The sequence below is a fragment of the Lampetra planeri genome, chromosome 46 (assembly GCF_965212315.1).
Source record: "Lampetra planeri chromosome 46, kcLamPlan1.2.h2, whole genome shotgun sequence".
Classification (NCBI taxonomy): domain Eukaryota; kingdom Metazoa; phylum Chordata; class Hyperoartia; order Petromyzontiformes; family Petromyzontidae; genus Lampetra; species Lampetra planeri.
Window position 1 is genome coordinate 2,779,061 of NC_136152.1, and position 21,772 is coordinate 2,800,832.

General features: G+C 48.6%; 1 protein-coding gene across 3 annotated transcripts in view; it reads right to left on the reverse strand.

Moving 5' to 3' along the window:
* LOC144733318 (uncharacterized) overlaps window positions 1–21,772 on the reverse strand; it is a 201,448-nt gene that overhangs the window by 27,706 nt on the left and 151,970 nt on the right. The window contains exon 1 of one of the 3 annotated variants that reach the window (XM_078615156.1): window positions 18,633–18,957. The exons of 1 other annotated variant lie outside the window; for it this stretch is intronic. Coding sequence is in view for 1 of the 2 variants with exons in the window: in XM_078615155.1 (XP_078471281.1) it covers window positions 1,700–1,771 (72 nt within the window). In the remaining variant the exon portion in view is untranslated. Of the gene's footprint in view, window positions 1–1,699; window positions 2,200–18,632; window positions 18,958–21,772 lie in introns of those variants that run through there. One more of the 3 variants, XM_078615155.1, reaches the window with a different exon arrangement.

Genomic DNA, 21,772 nt, shown 5'->3' on the forward strand with positions numbered 1-21,772 from the left:
ACTTCATAGAACTTGTGAGAAATCAGCACGTCGAAGGGCAGGACATGTTCGCACCAACAGACATTACCAGGAAACAATAAGTGATGATGATGATGAATAAGTGATGATGATGATGGTGAAACAATAAGGACATTTCAATACTTCGATGATTAGTCATCTAACAACACAACCATCTCTATGACACACGCCCCACTAGCAGCATAACATGTACACGAGTCTTAAAAAGAAGCCGGTAAATGAGGCCGACGTATACAAGTGAATTAATGAGAGCGACACACACCCAGTAAACCTGCAACAACGTTCAGCCAACACTGGCACGTGGTCACAACCATCGGTCCAACGTTGTTCACCCAACGTTTCACGTTTGCTGGGCAATGACCTGCTGTTTTGCCGCATGTAATTAATAAACAATATTAAAACAAACTTTTTTAAAACACGCTTTGATGAAATGTACCGTACTAGTAATGGAAGAACCCCACGACTCCTGGAAGTGGCCTCGAAGCTTGCCATAACATAAGGGACCATGGTCATTTACAGCCAACGTCAGTTTTACCGTGGACAATTAGACCCAAGCCGAAACATAACATATAAAAAAAAATGTTTTTTATTTTTTATGATAGAATATAGTATTGTCACCAGTATGACATAAGTATACCAAGTTTGCAGTCGATACCACATTGGGAAGTGGGTAAAAATTGAGTTACAATATTTGAGGATACAACAACAGACAACAGTTAAATAAAAGTGTGTAATAAAAACTAAAGCCGAGCGATGCTGTTAGGGCGCCGTGGTGGCTATGAGATGTTAACTACTTCGCCTGGTATTCAGGAGGTCGTGGGTTCGATCCCGACCCTGACAACCTGTATATTTGAAGTTTGCGTGTTCGCTTCGTGGTCGCGGAGATTTTTCTCCGGGTCCTCTGGCTTTTCTCTTCACGTTTATAATCAACAAGCACACGTTTACGGTATTTGGCAGCTATAAATTCCCACATGATGATGATAAGCCGCTTTGTTTAGCTATCATTTGTGGCCAGGTCACTTCTGAAAAAGAGCTGTATAACTCAGTGGGGCCTGACCTGGTCAAATAAAAAAAAGTTACATTTAGTTTAGACTTGCAATTGGAAGTATATGAGTCCGAATCCCAGTCAGGGGTTGTTTCTCTGGAGGCCTGGAGATCGTTTATCGATGTTCGGTCGCCGGGATGATGGCACTAATTTGTGACTTCTCACTCAACAGTGGGCCGTGTGAAGGCTGCAATCCTCTAGCCCCTATCAGCTCCCCCCCCTGGTATCTTGTGATGTGAAATACCCCTCCCACAGGAATGTGGATTGTCCACCACCAATCCGGTCAAAACGGAGGCTGTAAATGAAGATGAGTATCACAACACCATCGTTTGAGCGTAAGGTCATTTGGACTTCAACTTTTAGAATACGATTCGTAATTATTATATATTTTTTACTATCTCTGGAGGCTTGCTTTTTAAAATAACAGCGACACACAATGACCAGCTGCTGTTGCACGTCGCGTCACAGAATCGTGAGACAATTCGCCTTGGCAACCCAAAAGTTGCAAACAATTAGGTGGCGTTCCTGTCCGAAATTACCAAAACGAGCGCTGCGATGTTGTGTGCTCACCGCACGGCCCCACCACCGAACCAACAAACAAACAAACGATTTAGACCGGACGCAGAGGGCTTTTACCTGTGCACTTTGGTCCCACGACTGCAGCAGGACCTCCCAGGGGGCCTGGTATTTAAGTTTGGGTAGAGACATCTCCGTCGTGAGCAACGCCCCGCCTCCCACAACGCAACACCGCCCAACAATGTGCCTCGATGGGGTCACGTCAATCGCCAAAAAACGGCCACAAAAGGAAGAAAATAAAAGAAAACCTGTCACCGTTTCCTGCCGAATTCACGTCCGCGCGACATTCGCGAGAAATGTCGCGAGCCGCCCTGGGTTTCTTGTTAGTTTGTTTCGCATCCGAAGCTTTTTGTTGAAAAATTAAAACGCGAATGCATCACGCGTGCCGATTCACCCTCGATCCCATCACAATTTTCTGCCACTTTGAGACCGTGCGCGCTTCTCCGCCAAAAGCCACCGCCGCTGACCACCCGGCAAGTCACCGGACACTTGGCGATGCATTCATTATTCACCAGACGAAGGGTTTACATTTTCACCTAAAACGGCAGTCGCCCGTCCATCCCTGCACGACACATTCTCACGGCAGCGCTCGTCACGGCAGCGCTCGTCACGGCAGCGCTCGTCACGGCAGCGCTCGTCACGGCAGCGCTCGTCACGGCAGCGCTCGTCACGGCAGCGCTCGTCACGGCAGCGCTCGTCACGGCAGCGCTCGTCACGGCAGCGCTCGTCACGGCAGCGCTCGTCACGGCAGCGCTCGTCACGGCAGCGCTCGTCACGGCAGCGCTCGTCACGGCAGCGCTCGTCACAGCTGGCGTCTCTCCACGGGCCACGAAAATTAGCGAGCTAAGACGATAACGAAATAATCTCGCAAAAGCCACAAGAGGCCAGGGGCGCGTACGGAACCCTATCGGCTGTTCTTCCTACACACTCACACGCAAACACGAGGGTTGTGATGTGTGAGTGTGTGGGGGGTTAGAGACCCCCCCCCCTTCTTTGTCGCCACACCACCACACGGCATTCCATTCTCAGCACGACCTTTCAACTCGTGTCGCCATAGGGACGTTGACATCCCAAGAGGGCCCCCTTCTGTTTCTCTCTCTCTACACACAACAACCCCAATCCGCCCCCCCCCCACACAGAGCTGATCACATTTCTTAATCGCTGCTCAACACAACGGGGACACTTTTCTTGTCGTCGTTGTCGCAAACCAAACAACGCAAACATATATCCGAGGGAAGCGTCGTGGGTTGCCCTGTCCCTGGGAAAAAAGGGGAAGCACTTTGTCACGGCGGGTCACGGTGTGGGCTGGAGGGAATTCATGTTTCGTGTTATTTAGACGGCACTGCTACGCAAGCACGTGGGGAGGTGAAGTATGGTCGAATAACTGTGCCCCGCACCGTGACTTGTACAGTTCGAGGACACCCTGAGCCGGTTGTGGATTTAGAAAAAGGGCCACACGTGTGGACGGTACACATGTGTACTGTACACAGTACTCATGTACACGTGTGTACTGTACACAGTACTCATGTACACGTGTGTACTGTACACAGTACTCATGTACACATGTGTACGTGTGTACTGTACACAGTTACACACTAATCATTCATCGTGGACGGTGCAGCTCTTGTAGACACCGCGAGGAGACCGTAACACAGCAGGCGTGTGTACTGTGTACACGTGTACTGTGTGTAGTGTGTACGTGTACATGTGTGTAGTGTGTACTGTGTGTACTGTGTACGTGTGTACTGTGTGTACTGTGTAGTGTGTACTGTGTGTACTGCGTACACGTGTACTGTGACATTCCCATGGCAGGGTCCAGGTATATCCATAGAATGCGCCTTCTTCCCCCGTTGACTTGCCAACGTTTGAGCACAATTTAGTTTGTGTGACAGGACGAAGGCAAGGGGGGCGCATGGGCACAAATCACACAAATCAAAAACTCAACACGTTCATCAACAACACTGCGCCATGGAATCGTCGACGTGTAGGGGCAATGGGGGTCCGGTCTCCTTCACAGCAGAGAGAGAGAAGACTGCTGTTACTGCAAGAACGAGTGGCTTTTTTTACAATTATGCACGAGCCAAGGATCAGTTCTGTATGGGTCAACAACATAGGAAAATAAGCGGAAAGGATGGAGAAGGAACGGAGAAACAGAGGAACAGGGGAGGGGGGAGATGAGAAGGAGGAGAGGTCACATCAGGGCAGGGATGAGAATAAGAACCACTAAGCAGGATTAGAACTCGCAATGTCTCGTCTCGAGTCTTCACAGACTGTAAGGGGGGCAAGTGCTGCTAGCTATGAAGGCCGGCACGGTACACGAGGGGTTTGGGTGGACAACACCACGCCCGGCCGCCTTTGTCTCCCTCGTGGTGTTGTCCGTACCACTCCCCACACACGTAAGTAGTGCCAGCAGCCTGCCTCCAGTATGCCTCTCTTACCTGCACTGTATTGTCTGCATTTCTATTGTTGCAACATTATTGTCTGTGAACGTATTTCGACAATGCATTGCGATCTCTTGCTTGGAAAGACGCTTACTGCCAATCAAATACCCCCGTTAGTTTTGCCACCTGAAGATGTAATTTGTGGGAGTATAAATAATGACCACAACTCGTTAACCTTTCCCTCTCTACCGATCTGTGTATATATCCATACATAAATGACTCTTAATTTAATCATTAAATGTCTCAATCCACTGCCGGATGAGGGCCTCTTCATGCCACGTGGGTCGTCGTTTGACCATACTTCACCATGCCGGCCAGCGCTGAACGTTGAAGGCAAGGGAGCGGATATGGGAGCATAGAAGCAGGGTAGAGTACAACAACTGATTTTACAGCACGGGCCCTCTCAGTATCCCTGCCTCCGATAACAACCTGGCATACATAGTGGTCACCAATTAGCTTCAGATCTGACGAGATCGCCAACTTCAAGGGTGATTCGGTCACAGGCGGGGGCTCCAGCCCGTGCGGTGTTCAAGCAATGTTTTGCGATGTGACCACGCCAACATACATCGCCACATCACTCAGACTTAGGCCAAGCCAAATTTAGATCAGAAACGTATCTAGGATGTGGCTTGTTTCATTGCGAAGCCACTTTGGGCCGTCACGTTGAGACCATTAGCTGGCTACACTCGACAACGGTTTTAATGACTTTGTTGCTAAATCCTAGATTGGAATCCAGTGGCTTGGCTCAGTGCTGCTGTCTCCCTAAGCCAGCAAAGCCTCATACAGTGCAACCTTAATTTGACAAGGGCACCCCCAGAGCTGCCCGAATCCGAACCGCCAGGTGAATAATTGAAATCGGAGAGGTCATACAGCCACCGTCATCCATTGGACTGCGGGCGATGCTTCGACTGCCCGAGACCGGCACGGAAACATTCCGTCCAAACTCAAAAGTCCGGCTAATATTGACTCTGTGTGTGTGTGTGCGTGTACCCAAAGAAGGCATTCTAACACGCAGATGGGCCCTTATCTGACAATGCTGCCATCACATTTTTTAATACACAACTGGCTTGTTCCGGTTAACCGGATTGGGGGGTGACGCTCAGGTGAGAAGAGGCACAGGGCTTCGAGTTTAATAATAGATATTTTAATAAACTTTTTTAAAAACACGCTTTGAAGACTCACTCTCAAGGAAGTGGCACCGAAGCTTGCCACAACGTAAGGGAGCGTGGGCAATTACAGCCAACCGCTAGTTGACCGTGGACAATTAGACCCAAGCCAAAACATAACATATAAAAATGAATGTTTACAAAAAATGTTTTATGGTAGAATATAGTATTGTCATCAGTATGACATAAGCATACCAAGTTTGCAGTCGATACCACATTGGGAAGTGGGTTAAAATTGAGTTACAAGATTTGAGGATGCAACAACAACAACGACAACAGAGTGAGTTAATTAAAAGCATGTAATAATAAAAAGTCACATAGGGGAAAAAATTTAATAAATAAAAATGAAACCAAATAAATTAAATCACGACGTTTCGGGCGCAACACAAGCGTCCGTCCTCAAGTGGGGACAACGTAGCGAAAGCACAACCGCTTAATACTATGGATCCTTGCAGTCACGAAAACTTCAAATCTAGAAATAATAAAAAGGTTAAAGCTGACATTGTCGTGATCCACCTCCCACCGAGGAGGATACAATAAGTGCCACCCTGTGGTCCAGCACCACTTGGTTGGAAGTCAACATTGGCTGTCCGATGATAAGAATTGTCCTCAACACAGGAATGTAGAAGTTTGCACCGGTCAGGACCGCCAGTGAAAATCAACACTGCTCAACGTTCGTGACTCTGACCTTTTGGTTTCACTTTACCAGGACGTCACGCTCTGATAATCTACCGTTCGCCTGAATTGAATTTCTAATAATATCATTTCAACTTGTAACGCGCCACTGCGCAGTGTTCGCTCACTCTCAAGGAGAGAGAATAATATTCTTAGGTTTTTTCGGTAAAGTCACGTAGGTAAAAAATTTAAATTAATAAAAGTAAAATAAAAATAAACAAAAAATCACGACGTTTCGGAGGCAACACAAGATTCCGTCTTCAGGTGGAACTGGACATGCGAGGGAGAAACAGTCCACCTGAAGACGGAAGCTTGTGTTGCCTCCGAAACATTGTGATTTTTAGTTTATTTTTATTTTACTTTTATTAATTTTAATTTTTTACCTACGTGACTTTACCGAAAAAAACCTAAGAATATGAATCCTTGCAGTCACGAAAGCTTCAAATCGAGAGAGAATAACCCAGAGGCGAGAGGACGAGCCACAGGTGCATGGGAAGGCAGCAGCAGCCACGCAGTGCTGTGCCAACGCAACCAACATCTGCCAAAGCTCTGCGGTCCTCTACATTTGAAGGTGTTTATCAGCCAATTAACGAGCGCTTGAATGTGGGAGGACACCGGAGCATCCGGGAAAAAAACCCACGCGTGCGAGGGAGAAACACTCGATCCCGTACAGACGGAACAGGTGGAGTCCACATTTCTGCTGTTAGCGCCTTCTCCTTGTGAGCCAGGGGAAGGGAGTTGCAACAAAATGCGAGATCCACCAACCCTCACCACAACAGTCCTGGATTAAAGGCCACGTGCATAGCCACCATCGCCCGGCGATTACAGGCATGAAACACCACCCAGCTCACTAACGCAGCGGTCATCCTAGGAAGGGGGAGGTGGTGTGGTGGAGGAGCCTGTACCCTGACACAGGAATGTGGAATATCCATCGCTGGCTCAAGAGCTGCAAAAAGCGACGATGAGCAGAGACACGCCAATGCTTTTTGGTTCTTAAGACACGGCGAATCTGAATAGCTGCGTGGTGGTTGTTGTTGTTGTTAATCACGTCGATGATCATCATTAATGATAGCCACTAATGGACACGTGACAAATTACCCACGCGTTAAAGATTTAACCTCAGCGATTTAGAGTGCCCCATTAAGTAAACACTGTATCATATCTTCACTTGTGGCATCTTAATTCGTAGCATTAAAATGATCGACCGGTGTTACATCACGTGGTCGCTTCTGCAAAGTGTATAACACGACCCACGAGGGCCTATTTGAAAATCTCAAAGTTGAACGTGCAACACAAACTTTCCGTTGTTATTTTTATTATTAATAAGCTCTCGGTGTTTACTGAAAAATGCATTGAGAACGCAGTCGTGAGTATTATTTCGTAAGGCTGAAACCATCCGCTGCCATCACGATTCAATTAATTTCCACAACTCAGTCATAATTGATTCCAAGAATAAATTCCTTGTGGCTGAAGGAGTCACGTGAATCCACTACACACAACTTACACAAATCGAAACATAGATTACTTACACGGCTTACGAATACATATCAATCGATACGTCTGCTTATACCTCTAAATGTTAGGGGCATTGTGAAGCCAGGGTTTACTTTCATACGTTTGTCTCCGTGTTCATATCACGGGCGGTAGTGGCTAGGCACGTGGCCTGCAACCAGCACTGAGCAGGCCAGCAAGCGGTGGTGGTTCGCACATTACACGCAGATTGCTTGCCACAAATGTGTTTGGGTGTTTGTGTGCGTTTGGGTGATTTTTTTGCCCTTCTTGTACTTTGCACTCCTGTCGTGTTTTTGTGCTGTTTGTTATTGTAACTGTCTTGACCACCCCTCCTGGACATCTGTGAAAACGAGCTTCATAGCTTATTGTATTCCTCCAGTATAAATATTGTGATCCTGAACTACAGCGGCTTGCTCATCTCGTCAATGAACGTAAACCATTACGCAACATCCAGTCATCCTCGCCGCGGCTTTTGGCAGGTCATCGAACAAAGGCGGTTACGACTCCACGCTCTTTCAGATGCGCTTCTGTGGCCGTCTGGAACGCTCTTCCTTCCGACAATAACAGGAAGCCACTGGGTCTATGCACCTTTACATCTAGATTGAAAACTCATTTCATTAGGACTGCTTTTTGTGTTTAGTCCGTCGCCCGTACCTCCGATTGGCACGGTTGGCCTTTACGTACGGTGTGAAAGAAGTTCAACATACACACGTACGTAGAGCAGCGGGGCGAGAAGATGAACTCCGCCAGCACCACAGATGGCACCGATCCCCCAACTCCGCTACCTCGCCACAGGTAACGGCGGAGTCGCCCAGGAGTGCACGCCCAGCACCTTGTCAATCCACTGCTGGATGAAGGCCTCCCTCAGGCTGTTGAGACTTGGAGGCCTCGTAATTGCTTGCAATGTTACGCCGGTATAAAAATAATGTTTTGTTTATTATCATCATCATTAATTGCTTTCACGCTAGAGGTGTAACAATTCTCCCTTGGGCAGAAACGACACATTTTATTTGTTTGCGATTCTAGGGTCAACGAAATAAAATAAAATAAATATTTTATTTTTTGGTTTGTTACATAGTTGTGAGTGTAGTGGCCTCTAGTGGTTGCAGGAGGGGGGAGATGTCATGAACTGGATTTCATAAAACACATTCCGAATCAAAAAATGTAAGCTCCTTGCAGGTAAGAGGCATATAGCGATAGATGTGTCATGTTCAGCAATCCATGTTATCTTACACTAGCTTGTTTGCCCATCCTAGGACGGAAGCTGAAATATTTACGAAAACATTGATCAGAGTATAATTGTATCTTGTGTAAATTTAATGGCAGTAAATCTTGCACGAAACGATGTCATCAAACACTTCACTGCAGTTCACTGTAGCACTGTATTTAACCGACCTTCAAATTGTTAAAATTCACTGTTCTGACCCTGTATTCTCTTCTGCTTTCGCTCGCTGAAATCAATTGGAATTCGATACAATATCTGGAAAATCACCGAGAAATGTCTATTTTATGAGAATTTAGTAGCATAAATTAGACTTGCCTTTTGTCTCAAGTGCTGAAGAAATAAATAAAGACACCAAATCGACTTATTTATTTGAATAACTTTCAATAAAGAAACGTCAAACTTAATGCGAATTTGCAAAAAAAAACTTTTTTTCCACTCGACCTGCGTTCAAGTAAAAATCCACCCGCTCATGAATATTAATGAGGGGGGGGCGCATGTGGAGTGACGTCACTTGCAGGACACACACACAGCCTTTTTTGGTTCATTATATTAGTTGCTGCGTTGATTTCTTTATTATCAAAATGAAAGCTAATCTGCGTAAACAAATTTTCGCTTTCACTCCAACTTCTTCATGCGTAGTGATGTCACCCGTTCATGATTATTAATGACGGGGGGGGGGGGTCCATGTGGAGTGACGACACGCGTGGGACACACAGACATGCTTGGCTCATTATAGTAGTAAATAGATAGTTATATATATAGTGCCTTATTCCAAGGTGCTTTACAATTATAAAATTGTAAAAAGATGATAGTGGTTGAGATAAAGAACGGGGGTTGTTAAGAGTGGTGGTGTAGTCATGGTGACAAGGGAACAGGCAGGGGAGGTTAAGGAGGGGTCGTGATCAGGGTTGGGGTTGTGGTAGTGATAGGGGTTGGGATTGGGGTAGTGACAGGGTTAGTGATAGTAATGGGGGTAGTGATGGGGGTAGTGATGGGGGGTAGAGGTAGTGATAGTGATGGGGGTTGGAGTAGTGGTAGTGATAGGGGTTGGGGTAGTGATGGGGGTAGAGGTAGTGATAGGGGTAGTGATGGGGGTTGCGGTAGTGGTAGTGATAGGGGTTGGGGTAGTGCTGGGGGTAGAGGTAGTGATAGGGGTAGTGATGGGGGTTGCGGTAGTGGTAGTGATAGGGGTTGGGGTAGTGATGGGGGTAGAGGTAGTGATAGGGATAGTGATGGGGGTTGGGGTAGTGATAGGGGTTGGGGTAGTGCTGGGGGTAGAGGTAGTGATAGGGATAGTGATGGGGGTTGGGGTAGTGATAGGGGTTGGGGTAGTGCTGGGGGTAGAGGTAGTGATAGGGGCAGTGATGGGGGTAGGGGTTGGGGTAAGCCTGATCGTAGCTGGGGAGTGGGGACAGGCAGTAGCAGGATGATGATGCTGCTGCTGCGATACAAGAGATGGAGGTTGTTTTAAGGGAAGAACAGAAGCGGGCGAGTGAAGCCGATTGTGCTCGTTGCGACTTAAGCACAGCAGCATATGCAAATTCGTTGCAATTAACGTTCAGCTGGGCGACACGATAACTCGGTCAGCACGCTGTGCGTTTTTATCTGCGATCAGTCACTGAGGATTAGCGATGGCGTTAATTAAGAGAACGGTCTTCGGAGATAAATAACGGGGCACTTGCACAGGACGACGGGGTGAGATCTCCGCAGCAGATGAGGATGGTGTTAGTCGATGCCGACGGGGATGCAACGGACGGTCTTGTTTAACCACCGTTAAAAACCACGTCGAAAAAGATATACAAGATCACAAATGTCTCCCTGCTCAAAGGAGCCTGGGGAGGTGCCCATATCAATTCGTGACACTGAGCCGGAGGAGGTTACAATTCCACATTGCCATGGCAGGGGCCAGTTTCACCAGGAGACGACTGCCGCTCACTTCCTGCAAAGTAACAATCGCTTCATCATCCCTGGAAAAATTATGGGCTAAGTGGGTCCCCACAAGCGAAATGTGAACTCGCAACCCCCTCCATATGGGTCAAACACTCTATCCACAGATGTGGTGAATCATCTAAATAATAATGTACGGCCCTTCGTCGATCCACAGCTGGATGAGGGCCTCCCCTATACCGTCAGGGCTGTGGGGGTTTATGTGAACAGTCTTCTCCATGCCGGTCAGCGTGGGTTTAGCCGGGCGGTGGTGCCTAAGCTGCTGCACGTGACTGCATGCAATCCAGCAGTGTGGAGGCGGCAGCAGCGAAAGTTGGCGAATCACCACACGGATGTTGAGAAAATCCCTTCCCGTGGGCATTGAGCAGCGGTCATAATACCCTGACTCGCCACGAGAATGCGGTAAAGTAAAAATGTGGACTCCACCTATGTCTTTCTGCATGGGATAGAGTGTTTCCCCCTCGCACAAGTGGGTTTTCTTTCGGGTGCTCCGGTTTCCTCCCACATGCAAGCACTAATTAATTGGCTGATAACACCTTCATATATAGAGGACCGCAGACCTTGGGTAACTGTTGGCATCGGCTCACTGCTTGGCTGCTGCCTTTCTGCTCGTCTGTGGTTCCTCGCACCTATACTGTGCAGGACATGACAAGCGGAAATTAAAATTATATTGCAAGATGCTGACATGCGGTGTGTAAACCTGGAGTTTAACCTCACAGCCGGGCGAACACAGAATATTGGAATATTGCTGCGGCATCAAAGGCAACGCACTCTGCTGAATAATCACATATTTTGGGGTCACCCGCGCCACTTGATTCAAAGTCAGCTTATCTGCAGGGATGTCCGCTCAGGAAGAAATATGACTTCACAGAGTCGAGTCGAGCAGAGGACATTGACCATTAGGTAGAGGAGGGGGGAGGAATAAACGCTGCATGCTTGTAAGGCCGGACGGGGAGCGTGCACATGTTAGTGCCTGTACCTGCTACGTAGGTGCTGCAGTGCTCACGTATGTATGTTGAACTTATTTCGCTCCATACGTAGCGAACCAAAACACAAAATGCAGTTCTCAAGAAATTCGTATTTAATCTGTATTTAAACGTGCACAGCTGCAGTGGCTTCCGGATATCGGAAGCAAGAGCGTTCCAGACGGCCGCAGAAGCGCGTCTGAAAGCGCCGTGCGATGCGGCGACCGCCGTCTTTTTTTCGATGGCCAACCAAAAGCCGCTACTGCGAGGCTGACAGGAGATCATTGTGGTCGGATCCCATACGCCTGCGTTTGATCCCTGTCCACGCACAACATCAGTGGCGGGCGGTAGAGCAACCTGCCCTGATCGTCCCGTAGGTTGACTCGGCAGCCATCAAACGAGTGCCTGGTGCGGCTTGTAATCATCAAATGTGGGGAGACAGAGGCGGCCAGACGAGGCGGTCTGCACATCGCTCCCTTTACGTGCTGCGTCAGCATGAATAGGTGCTCGCTAAAACGACTAGCGAAACTACGGTATTTGCGCATTTGAGCGCATTTCGAAGTAATGTAAGAGTGGGACTTTCGTGGTTATCACACAGCGCCTGCATACCCGGCGACCCCAATACGATTCCTGCTCACAGCCAACATTGGTGACACATCTAAACCGGTCTTGGGTCTTCCCTACGTCAACTCAGCCTTAAATGAGTACCTGGAGCAGTGTGAAAACATCATCACGACGGCGGGAGGGGGAGGTGATGGCCACCCACCCACCCCCTTCATGTGCCGCGCCAACTTTAATAGGCGCTCGCAAACAGCATTTCCCCCGAGCAATATTTTAAAGGATACAGGGGGATCTTTGTCTTTGTTACGCAATGTACGAGACAAACAGCCCTGCTGTGGCCGGGCCAGCTGGGTTAACTTGGAAGCCAGTAAGGGCGGGTTTAGGCTGAACAACACCAACAACGTTGGACGATTAACCTCAGACGACCTTCCCTGCATTTGCGCCGCATTGCCAGACCTCTCGCGAGCCTCGTGCTTCGCGTGTGCAGCGCAACGCGCCACACACGTGACTAATCGATCGTGTGCTGTGGTTTCTACTGGTGTAACGCCAACTTCAAAATCAAGAGTTCTCATTCGGGTCAACTCAGCCCTCCCCCCCCCATCGACCCTTAAAGAGTTGAACACCACCTTCAGAAAAGTCCCAATTTCGATTTGAAGCTTTCGTGACTGCAGGGATTCATCTTCTTGGTTCTTTCGGTAAAGTCACGTAGAATGGAAGACAGACCTGTTCTTCACCTGAGGACGGCTGCTTGCGTTGTGGCCGAAACGTCGTGAGAATTATTTTATTATGTTTTATTTTTATTATTTTATTATTTCCATTCTACGTGACTTTAGCGAAAGAACCAAGAAGAAAACGTCCCAATGTTCTATGAGCCGATTTGCACTGCAAGGAAGTGTAAGATGTGGCTTTTCATTGAACACTGATTAATGTTTGCAATATTTTTTTTTATTTCTCGTGTGATTCAGTGTTTACGCTTCTTTTGATCGTGTCACGTTGGCGACAACCCAGGCGGGGGGGGGGGCCGCTCTTGCAAATGAGACTCATTCTGGTCTCTTGAGTTCTCAGCCGGTTGAACAAATTCAACTTCAAACTCTGCCGTGCCTACTGTAGGAAAAAAAAGAGAACCTCCACGAAGGCAACTGAGTCTAAAATGTCGGTAGATTTACAACCATGGCAAGACCAACCATAATAAACAACTGGATTTACGAACGTGGGATTTATGTTCAATGTGGAAACAAAATGGGGAAGAAAAAAAAACATTTGCTCAACCAAAATTTATGAAAAGCTGACAAGGGAGTTTTAAAAATGCTTGATGACATCGTTATTTTCAGCTTTTGCTTACAATTCAACGTTTCAAAGATCGCATAGATGTCATTTCAATCACAGAGATTAGTGCAAAAAGAAAATCTGCTTACATCCGCCACTCCTTGCCGCAACCGCTCCCTCTGCTCATTCTGCAATAAGCAATTTGGCAACGCTCACCTTCCATCAGCAGGCTTGAGCCAGCCAGTGTGGACAATTCCACATTCCTATGACTTTGACCAACCAGGCTACACTGAGCATCAACTGTTGACGTCTCTCAACGTGGCAGCCGTATTCACCCACATCCCAAATGGGATATACTCAGGACAACAGCTCCGATTAGCACGGTTGGCTACGTATGGTACGAAAGAAGTTCAACATACATACATACACATACATAAAACGTAAGAGAATATTTTCTATTGGGCCAACGATGCGGGCAACGGCTTTTAGGCTTGACTCCCGCACAGTAACAATTTGCGTGAATACATTGGGTTCATCTTCTTGGTTCTTTTGGTAAAGTCACGTAGAAGGGAAATAATAAAACAATAAAAATAAAACATAATACAATAATTCTCACGACGTTTCGGCCATAACGCAAGCAGCCGTCCTCAGGTGAAGACCAGGTCTGTCGGGGAGACAGCGTCTGAATTAAACACCCACCACGCTTGGAGCGTCTATTTAAGCTGACTTTACCGAAAGAACCAAGAAGATGAATCCCTGCAGTCACGAAAGCTTTAAATCGAAATACACTGGGTTCACCATACGCTTGTAGACTGTTTGGCTGCTATAATTTTCCACGCGATAAACCACCTCGTTGAGCTGTCATTTTTGTGGCCAGGTCGCTTCTGAAGAAAGCGCAATAATAGTCACGCGGCAGCATCTCAAGACGCTTAACAAATAAGCGAGCCATCGTCGAAGCCACCGCTCCACCGCCGGGTTGTCTATCTTACTCGGAGAAAATTGCGAAGGTGACACAATGAGTAAGAATTCGATTCGGGTTATTCCCTCGTTATTCACGAACTTGCTATCCGTGATTTTGGTTTTCCGCGAACGGCATCTGGAACTCGACGTGACTGCATCGGGAGAGAGAAAGGAAGTGATGAGATAGAGGTGAGAGATAAAGTGATGATGGGCAGCATCATTATAATTTAAGGTAAGTGAATTTATCAACTATTATTTAATACAATTTAGATCTAAAGCTTTCGTGACTGCAGGGATTCATATTCTTGGTTCTTTCGGTAAAGTATAAAAATTGGTTAATATATTTTTTATTTTATTATTTCCCTTCTACATGACTTTACCGAAAGAACCAAGAATATATTATTTAATACTTACATTTGTATTTACTTTATGTTAATCATAACCAAATAGTATTTCAATTGCGATAATTTTCATGTATTTGATAGCTTATTTATGTGAGGTCATTCATTAAAAAGATTTCCGTAGGCCAAACATAATTTTCTGTAATATTTGCTATTCACAAGAATTTCAGGAAATTATCCCAAGCCGCCCAGTGGCTCACCGTTCCCACGGCTCACGTGACACCCCCCCCCCCACGCCGTTCGACACGAGGTGGTTGCGGAGCGAGGACCGCTGACGCGTCGGGGTCATCCTTGAGGATGTTTTTGTTTCATGTCCACGCCTGCGTTTGTCTTTCCTGCTGCGGTGACCCCCGTGTTTAATACACCCTCTGAGATTGGGGCTGCTCTCTGCTAGGGGTCGAGACGTGCATGCTGAGAAAACAATATTGTCCCCCCGTGTCCATCGTATTTTCTGCGTTTATTTATTTGCTCTTAAACGGGCCTGCGGTGGGCCGACGTGGCCGAACTGCTCAGAGAACGGAACGTTGAGCTCATACCGGCCGTGATCCTGGCTTCGTATCTGAACCAGGTTCTCAAGTGCAGCGAGTTGGCGATTTGAGACCGATCACCGATGACTCCACACAACGAGCACCGTATTAAAATTAGTTTTGCACAAAAGTTCGACAATTTAACATATCGGTTCGACTGCCATGCACCGAGCGTGACTCTTTGTAGCAGGGCGGGTGGGAAAGCTTTGACCCGCCCCTCCCCCCCCTTGTGTGTGGATCAGAAGCGACTTGAAAAGATCTCAGGAGCAGTTCTGTGCCGTCTCCTTCTGCGGACCGTTTCCTAACGCGGGCTGAAGCACCGCTCTGCGAGAGTTCGACATTGGTTTGTCGTCTCAAGACATGACTCCGATTACACGCATGGAATACATTGGGGGGTACAGCGTTGCTTGTCTACTGGGGGGGGGGGGGGGGGCCACGGTGACCAGTAGCACAGCGGCACGAACCTGGCGAGAGACTGCGTCTGATGTCTGCCCCGCGGCCAACATCAGCGGCGAGCGATACCCGAAACCGGTCCCTGCCTGCCGCCAACCCGCGGTCACCGGCAGTGGAGCACGGTCCAACGACCCCCTTGACCGATCAAGTGCGCGGAAGCCCTTCATCCTACTCGTACAATGGCAAAGAACTCAACGCACCTGTTAACAAAGCTGTGGCCTTCATAAGCAAGGACATATGTAATCGGCGACGTTTCTGGCAATGACCCTTCTGCATAGCGCACAAACGCTCACGTGCCATGAAGAAGGGCCATTTCCTGAAACGTCACAGATTTCTATGTATTTTTAAGGCAACAACGATGTTGACGAGATGGCGTTGAGTTTTTCTGGTCATTTGCGCCTGTGCACCATCGCCAAAGCAACAGCAGCAGCAGAAGCTGCAGCAGCATCGCCAAACAAAGTGGCATCTTGATAAAGGGCTGTTGATGTGGTCTGTTAAATCAGGTGACGGGCACACAAACAGCGCAAGCAATGTCTCGTCGCTGCTGGAGGAAATCTAGCAATGGACCATAATAAGAATGGGGTGTTGCTGCAAGTAATCCACTCCACTCAATCTCACGCTCCAGCAATGATTTTCTGAACACAATGGGCACACGCCTTTTAGCTTAATCTATTTTTTTTTTAAACTTCATCTCAATATTTAACACTGCTGGGCACGCACGTCGCCTCGGCGCTCCGCGGAATACAATTTACGCACACGCACGTAATGTGCCCGCGAATTCGCGGCTCGTTCGCAGCAGCCTCCCAGTGGAATTGTAACAAGAACATGCTTGCGGGGGGGGGTGGGCAACATGACTCGAAAATTCATATTCTTAGGTTTTTTCGGTAAAGTCACGTAGGTAAAAAATTTAAATTAATGAAAGTAAAATTAAAATAAAATAAAAATCACGACGTTTCGGAGGCAACACAAGCTTCCGTCTTCAGGTGGAACCGTCACAGCACGTTTGCTGTATCAAGTGAATGACCCGAAAAGTCAAAGTTAGTCTGCACATTTAATGGCGAGCGCGATGAAATTGCGTGGTGGAAGATGCCACGGTGCTGGAATAATGAGCGCAGCTGGTTTTCATCTCCCTTGACGCGCGCAGAAGTTTGAAATTATGGGGCAGGAATTTGTTTAAACATCGCTCCCCCTCCGTGCACCCAGCAGCGTCAGCAGCAGAATGAACGGTGTTTACCGCAGTTTAGTGGCACGTTTGGTGGAGGAAAGTGTGGGGTGACCAGCACACGTCTTGCAAGACGTCTCGGCCTAGTGGCACGAGCAGGCCCTAAACAGCCCGTCCCTTACAGCCCTCGTGATCCGAGGGCCCCTTCCACCAGAAGCGGCACGAGAAAGCCAAATTGCAGGGCTGCACCCTTGCCCACGATTTATTATCGCGCCTTTATCGGTGTTACTTCTTGTTTCACTCACTTTAAAGCAAACACCCCACCCCACCCCTCTCGATGCCCTGCCAAGTTAAGATAACATTTTCTTTTGCAGGAAACCATTTTCAGGATGTGCTTTGCTTGTTATCATCACAAAACACGAATTCTCCATCGGGAAACACCCCCACACACGCGCACAAAGATCCCCCTCCGGTGTAGCCTTCACGAACTGTTTGGGGAAAGTTGCTCTTAGCGAGTAGCAAGCGACCTATGAAGGCTACCGGCACTGTGGCACACACGAGGTGGCTGGGGTAGCTGGGGTGGCCAGCACCACGCTCGGCGATGTTTTGACACATCGCATTTTCATACCTGCCAACCCCCCTTATCACAGCCAAATTCAGACCTTATTGGTCACCCCGTGCCACTTGGAAATCTCAACGTGCATCCTACAAAGTCCCATCACCACAAGCGAGAAACACAAACAAAGACACATTATTATTTTTTTTGTGTTTGCCCGTATAGAAACGGCTGTACGCTTATGGACATGAAAACTCAATTTCTCTGTACAAGAATACGGGGTAAGTTTGTATGGGTTGACTGCTATGGGTTGACTGCTATGGGTTGACTGCTATGGGTTGACTGCTATGGGTTGACTGCTATGGGTTGACTGCTATGGGTTGACTGCTATGGGTTGACAGCTATGGGTTGACAGCTATGGGTTCACTGCTATGGGTTGACTGCTGTGGGTTCACAGCTATGGGTGGACAGCTATGGGTTCACAGCTATGGGTGGACAGCGATGGGTTCACAGCTATGGGTGGACAGCGATGGGTTCACAGCTATGGGTGGACAGCGATGGGTTCACAGCTATGGGTGGACAGCGATGGGTTGACAGCGATGGGTTCACAGCTATGGGTGGACAGCTATGGGTTCACAGCTATGGGTCGACAGCGATGGGTTGACAGCGATGGGTTCACAGCTATGGGTGGACAGCGATGGGTTCACAGCTATGGGTTCACAGCTATGGGTGGACAGCGATGGGTTGACAGCTGCGGGTGGACATCTCGGATATTCGTCAGTGGCGTTGCGCCGTGGAGCGGGGGAGGTCGAACCCGGGCCGCTCCCCAACGCCGCCTCCAGAGAGCGGCGTAGCGGCCACTACGAGGTGCGGAGCCCGAAACGTCGTCGGCCAGACAGCGGGGACAGAGAGAGCGCAAAGTCGGCTCAACGTCGCTCTCGACAACACGGGCCGGTGAAAACAAAACAAAAAATCTGTTTTAAAATCAAGAGTCATCGGACACGTTACATTGCAGCAATAGACACAAAAAACCTCCCACACCCCATCAAGTGTCCATTGTTCATCTCAACTCTGCATCACCAATAAAAAAAAGTCATGCTGCTGTGGTCTCTCGCCCCTCCGCACCCCTCCACCCAATCTCAATCCATCTCGGCGCCATCCCCTGCTCCTCCTTACCTTGGCAACTTGCGGCGAGGCCCAAAGACAAAAAAATCACTGGGCGAGGTGTCGGGAGCGAACCGCCAAAGCGTCGTCTTCACAACAACAACAACAGCAGCAGCAGCAGCCTACACGAAGACTGCGCTGGCGGAAGCCCGCTGGCTTGGACGCGAAAATCCGCCAACAACAGAAGAACGAGGAGAGAGAGAGGAGAGAGAGGCGATCACCCCCTGCCCCGCTCCAAACAAAAAAAACCCTGCGGACTGCTGATTGTGTTGCGTGTGCGTGGTGTGTGTGTGTTGTGTGCAGTGAGCGCTGTTGTAATGAGGGCAATCAGAATGAAGACTTTTTTCCTGCCCGAGTCGGGGGGGCGGCCCGGTCAGCCCAGCCCCGCGGCATTCCGCAGGCAGAGAGGAGGGGGGTGAAGTGGAGCCGCAGCCACCCGATTGGCTCGGCAAGTCAGCACCCAAATCCATACACACCCACCCACCCACACCACACCCACCACACACCCACTCACTCCCACACCACACCCAACCACACCCATCCACACCCCACCCACATCCACCCACACCCACCCACACCACACCCACCCACACCACACCCACCCACACCACACCCAACCCACCCACACCCACCCCCACCCACCACACACCCATCCACCCACACATCCACACCACACCCACACCCCAACCCACCCACACCACACCACACCTACACACCCACCCACACTCCCCCACACCCACCCATCCACATCCACTCCCACCCACCCACATCCACCCACACCCATCCACAAACCGACCCACCCCCCACCCACACACCACCCACACCCACCCCAGATAACGCGAAATGCCGCCCCGGGTACCGAGCGGCAGCTTGAAAGAGAAGGGGTTTGGGGGTTTTTGCGAAGGGAGGGGGGGCAGGAACGTCGTCGTTGTTACTCGAAGGCCGACTTTTATTTAGGCTGCCTTTTTTACGACGCATCAAGTCTGGCAGAATTAATAAAAAATAAAACATAATAAAATACAATTCTCACGACGTTTCGGCCACAACGCAAGCATCCGTCCTCAGGTGAAGAATGAAACACCACCAAGCTTGGAGCGTATATTTAAGCTGGGTTCCCACCTCCCCCCCTCCAACCCAGCTTAAATATACGCTCCAAGCTTGGTGGTGTTTCATTCTTCACCTGAGGACGGCTGCTTGCGTTGTGCCCGAAACGTCGTGAGAATTGTATTTTATTATGTTTATTATATTTATTTTATTATTTCCCTTCTACGTAACTTTACCGAAAGAACCAAGAAGATGAACTCCCCACTTCTTCTAAGACCCCTGGCCAGCGTGAAAGAAGAGTTGGCCAACGTACCCTCTCGTGAGCCTGTCTAAAACTCGCCTCTAGCGGAGGCCCTTCTCCCAGCAGTGGCGCGAGCCAGCAAATTGCAGGGCTGAACCTTTACCTCGGAGGTGACTGACAGATGGTGAAGCACTCTTTCACAGGGCGTGAAGGAGAGAGGTGGGTGCTACTTGTGAGACAGGCCTAATGAAGTGACCTCAGAAGGAGTGCTAAGCGGGGGGGAGGGGGAGTGGGTCTCATATTTTCTCTCAATTCCCCACGAGGCGATGGACATCTACACAGTTTTTTCACGAGCTCAAGGTGCCAACTGCGGCTGTTCCAGCAGGATCTGCATTTGACATGACTCCAATAGCACAATTAGAATACGATCAGTGATGACAACAAGCGGGGGGAAAACGCATTTTTAATATTCCATGTGCCTTGTGAAATATGCATGCCATCTGACACTGCCGAAGATAAGTGTCAGTTTTTCAGTGTCGCTTCAAAATGCGAACGCATGCACTCAATGTGAATTCAAATGACGCTCCCGGCTGCACTGTTCGCTTGCTTGATACGCGGTTGTGCCAGGCACATATATGACACTATACTAAACATTTTTTTTTCTACCAGGTAAGGTCACCACTGAGCTATATGGCTCTTTTTTAGAAGCGATCTGGCCACAAATGAAAGCTCAATGAAGTAGGCTCATCACGTGGAAATGTAGAGCAGACAAATACTCTCAACGCACACGTTGATTCAAAATGTGGAGGGGAAAACCGGACGACCCGGAGAAAAATCCACACGACCACGGGGAGAGAGCCACGCGAACTCCAAATATACAGCAGCAGGCGTCAGGGTTGGGATCGAACCCACGAACCTCCTGTATACCAGGCGAGGGTAGTTAACATCTCGCCACCGCGGCACCACATCACTCTGTGACGCTGTAGGGTACAGGTTAGCACACTGGACTTGCAATCCAAAGGTCACCGGTTCGATCTACCGGCGTAACGGTTAAAACAACGATGCAAGTTTCTTAAATCCCATCCCTCACCGCCTCTCGTCTCTGTCCACACAGCAGTCATAATCGGTTCACCACAGGCGAACGTCAAGATGTCTGGCCAGCGTGAAATAGTCCACTAAATAGCCTCCCCATAGCTGCTCCCTAACTCTCCCTCTGGAGTGGAAGCCCTTCTACCACCAGTGACAAGAGCAATTGCAGGGCTGCACCTTTACCTTTGATATTAATTTATAATCAACTCCCTGCGTTGCTTTCTTATCACGTTCTACTCCGGACTTCCAAGTTTCTTACCGCGATTCTCCCATTCAATTCCTAGCTCCATCTGCACGCACCTACGCCATATTCAGGTAAGCACAGGCGCTTCCAGTTAAACAAACGCAACATTTGCGCGTAAGATTAATGTTACCGAGCGAAAATTAGAAACAACACAACACGCGTATTCTCATGTGGTAGTAAATGTAAGGGAGAGAAAATTGCAAGCTGTGCGGGAGTGAACCTGCTGGGATGGGATAGCATCGGCAGCAACCAGCCCACACGAAGTTTCTCATAATCTGCCAAACCACGAACGTCTCCCGTCTAAAACCTCGGCAGGTTATGAACTCACATTTGTAATTTAATAAAGAGAAACAACACGCGCGGAAACTTGCCTTGGCTATTTGACAATGGGCTCCCTGTTTCGCGTAAATATTGCAATTATTGCTGGAGTAGTCAAGTTGTGTTCGGCGCAAAGCGTCACGGATGGACCGAGCCTCCACATCGGTTCTCAGAGCTGAGCAGGGTTGACTCTGGCAGGTAACAGAAACTTGGATG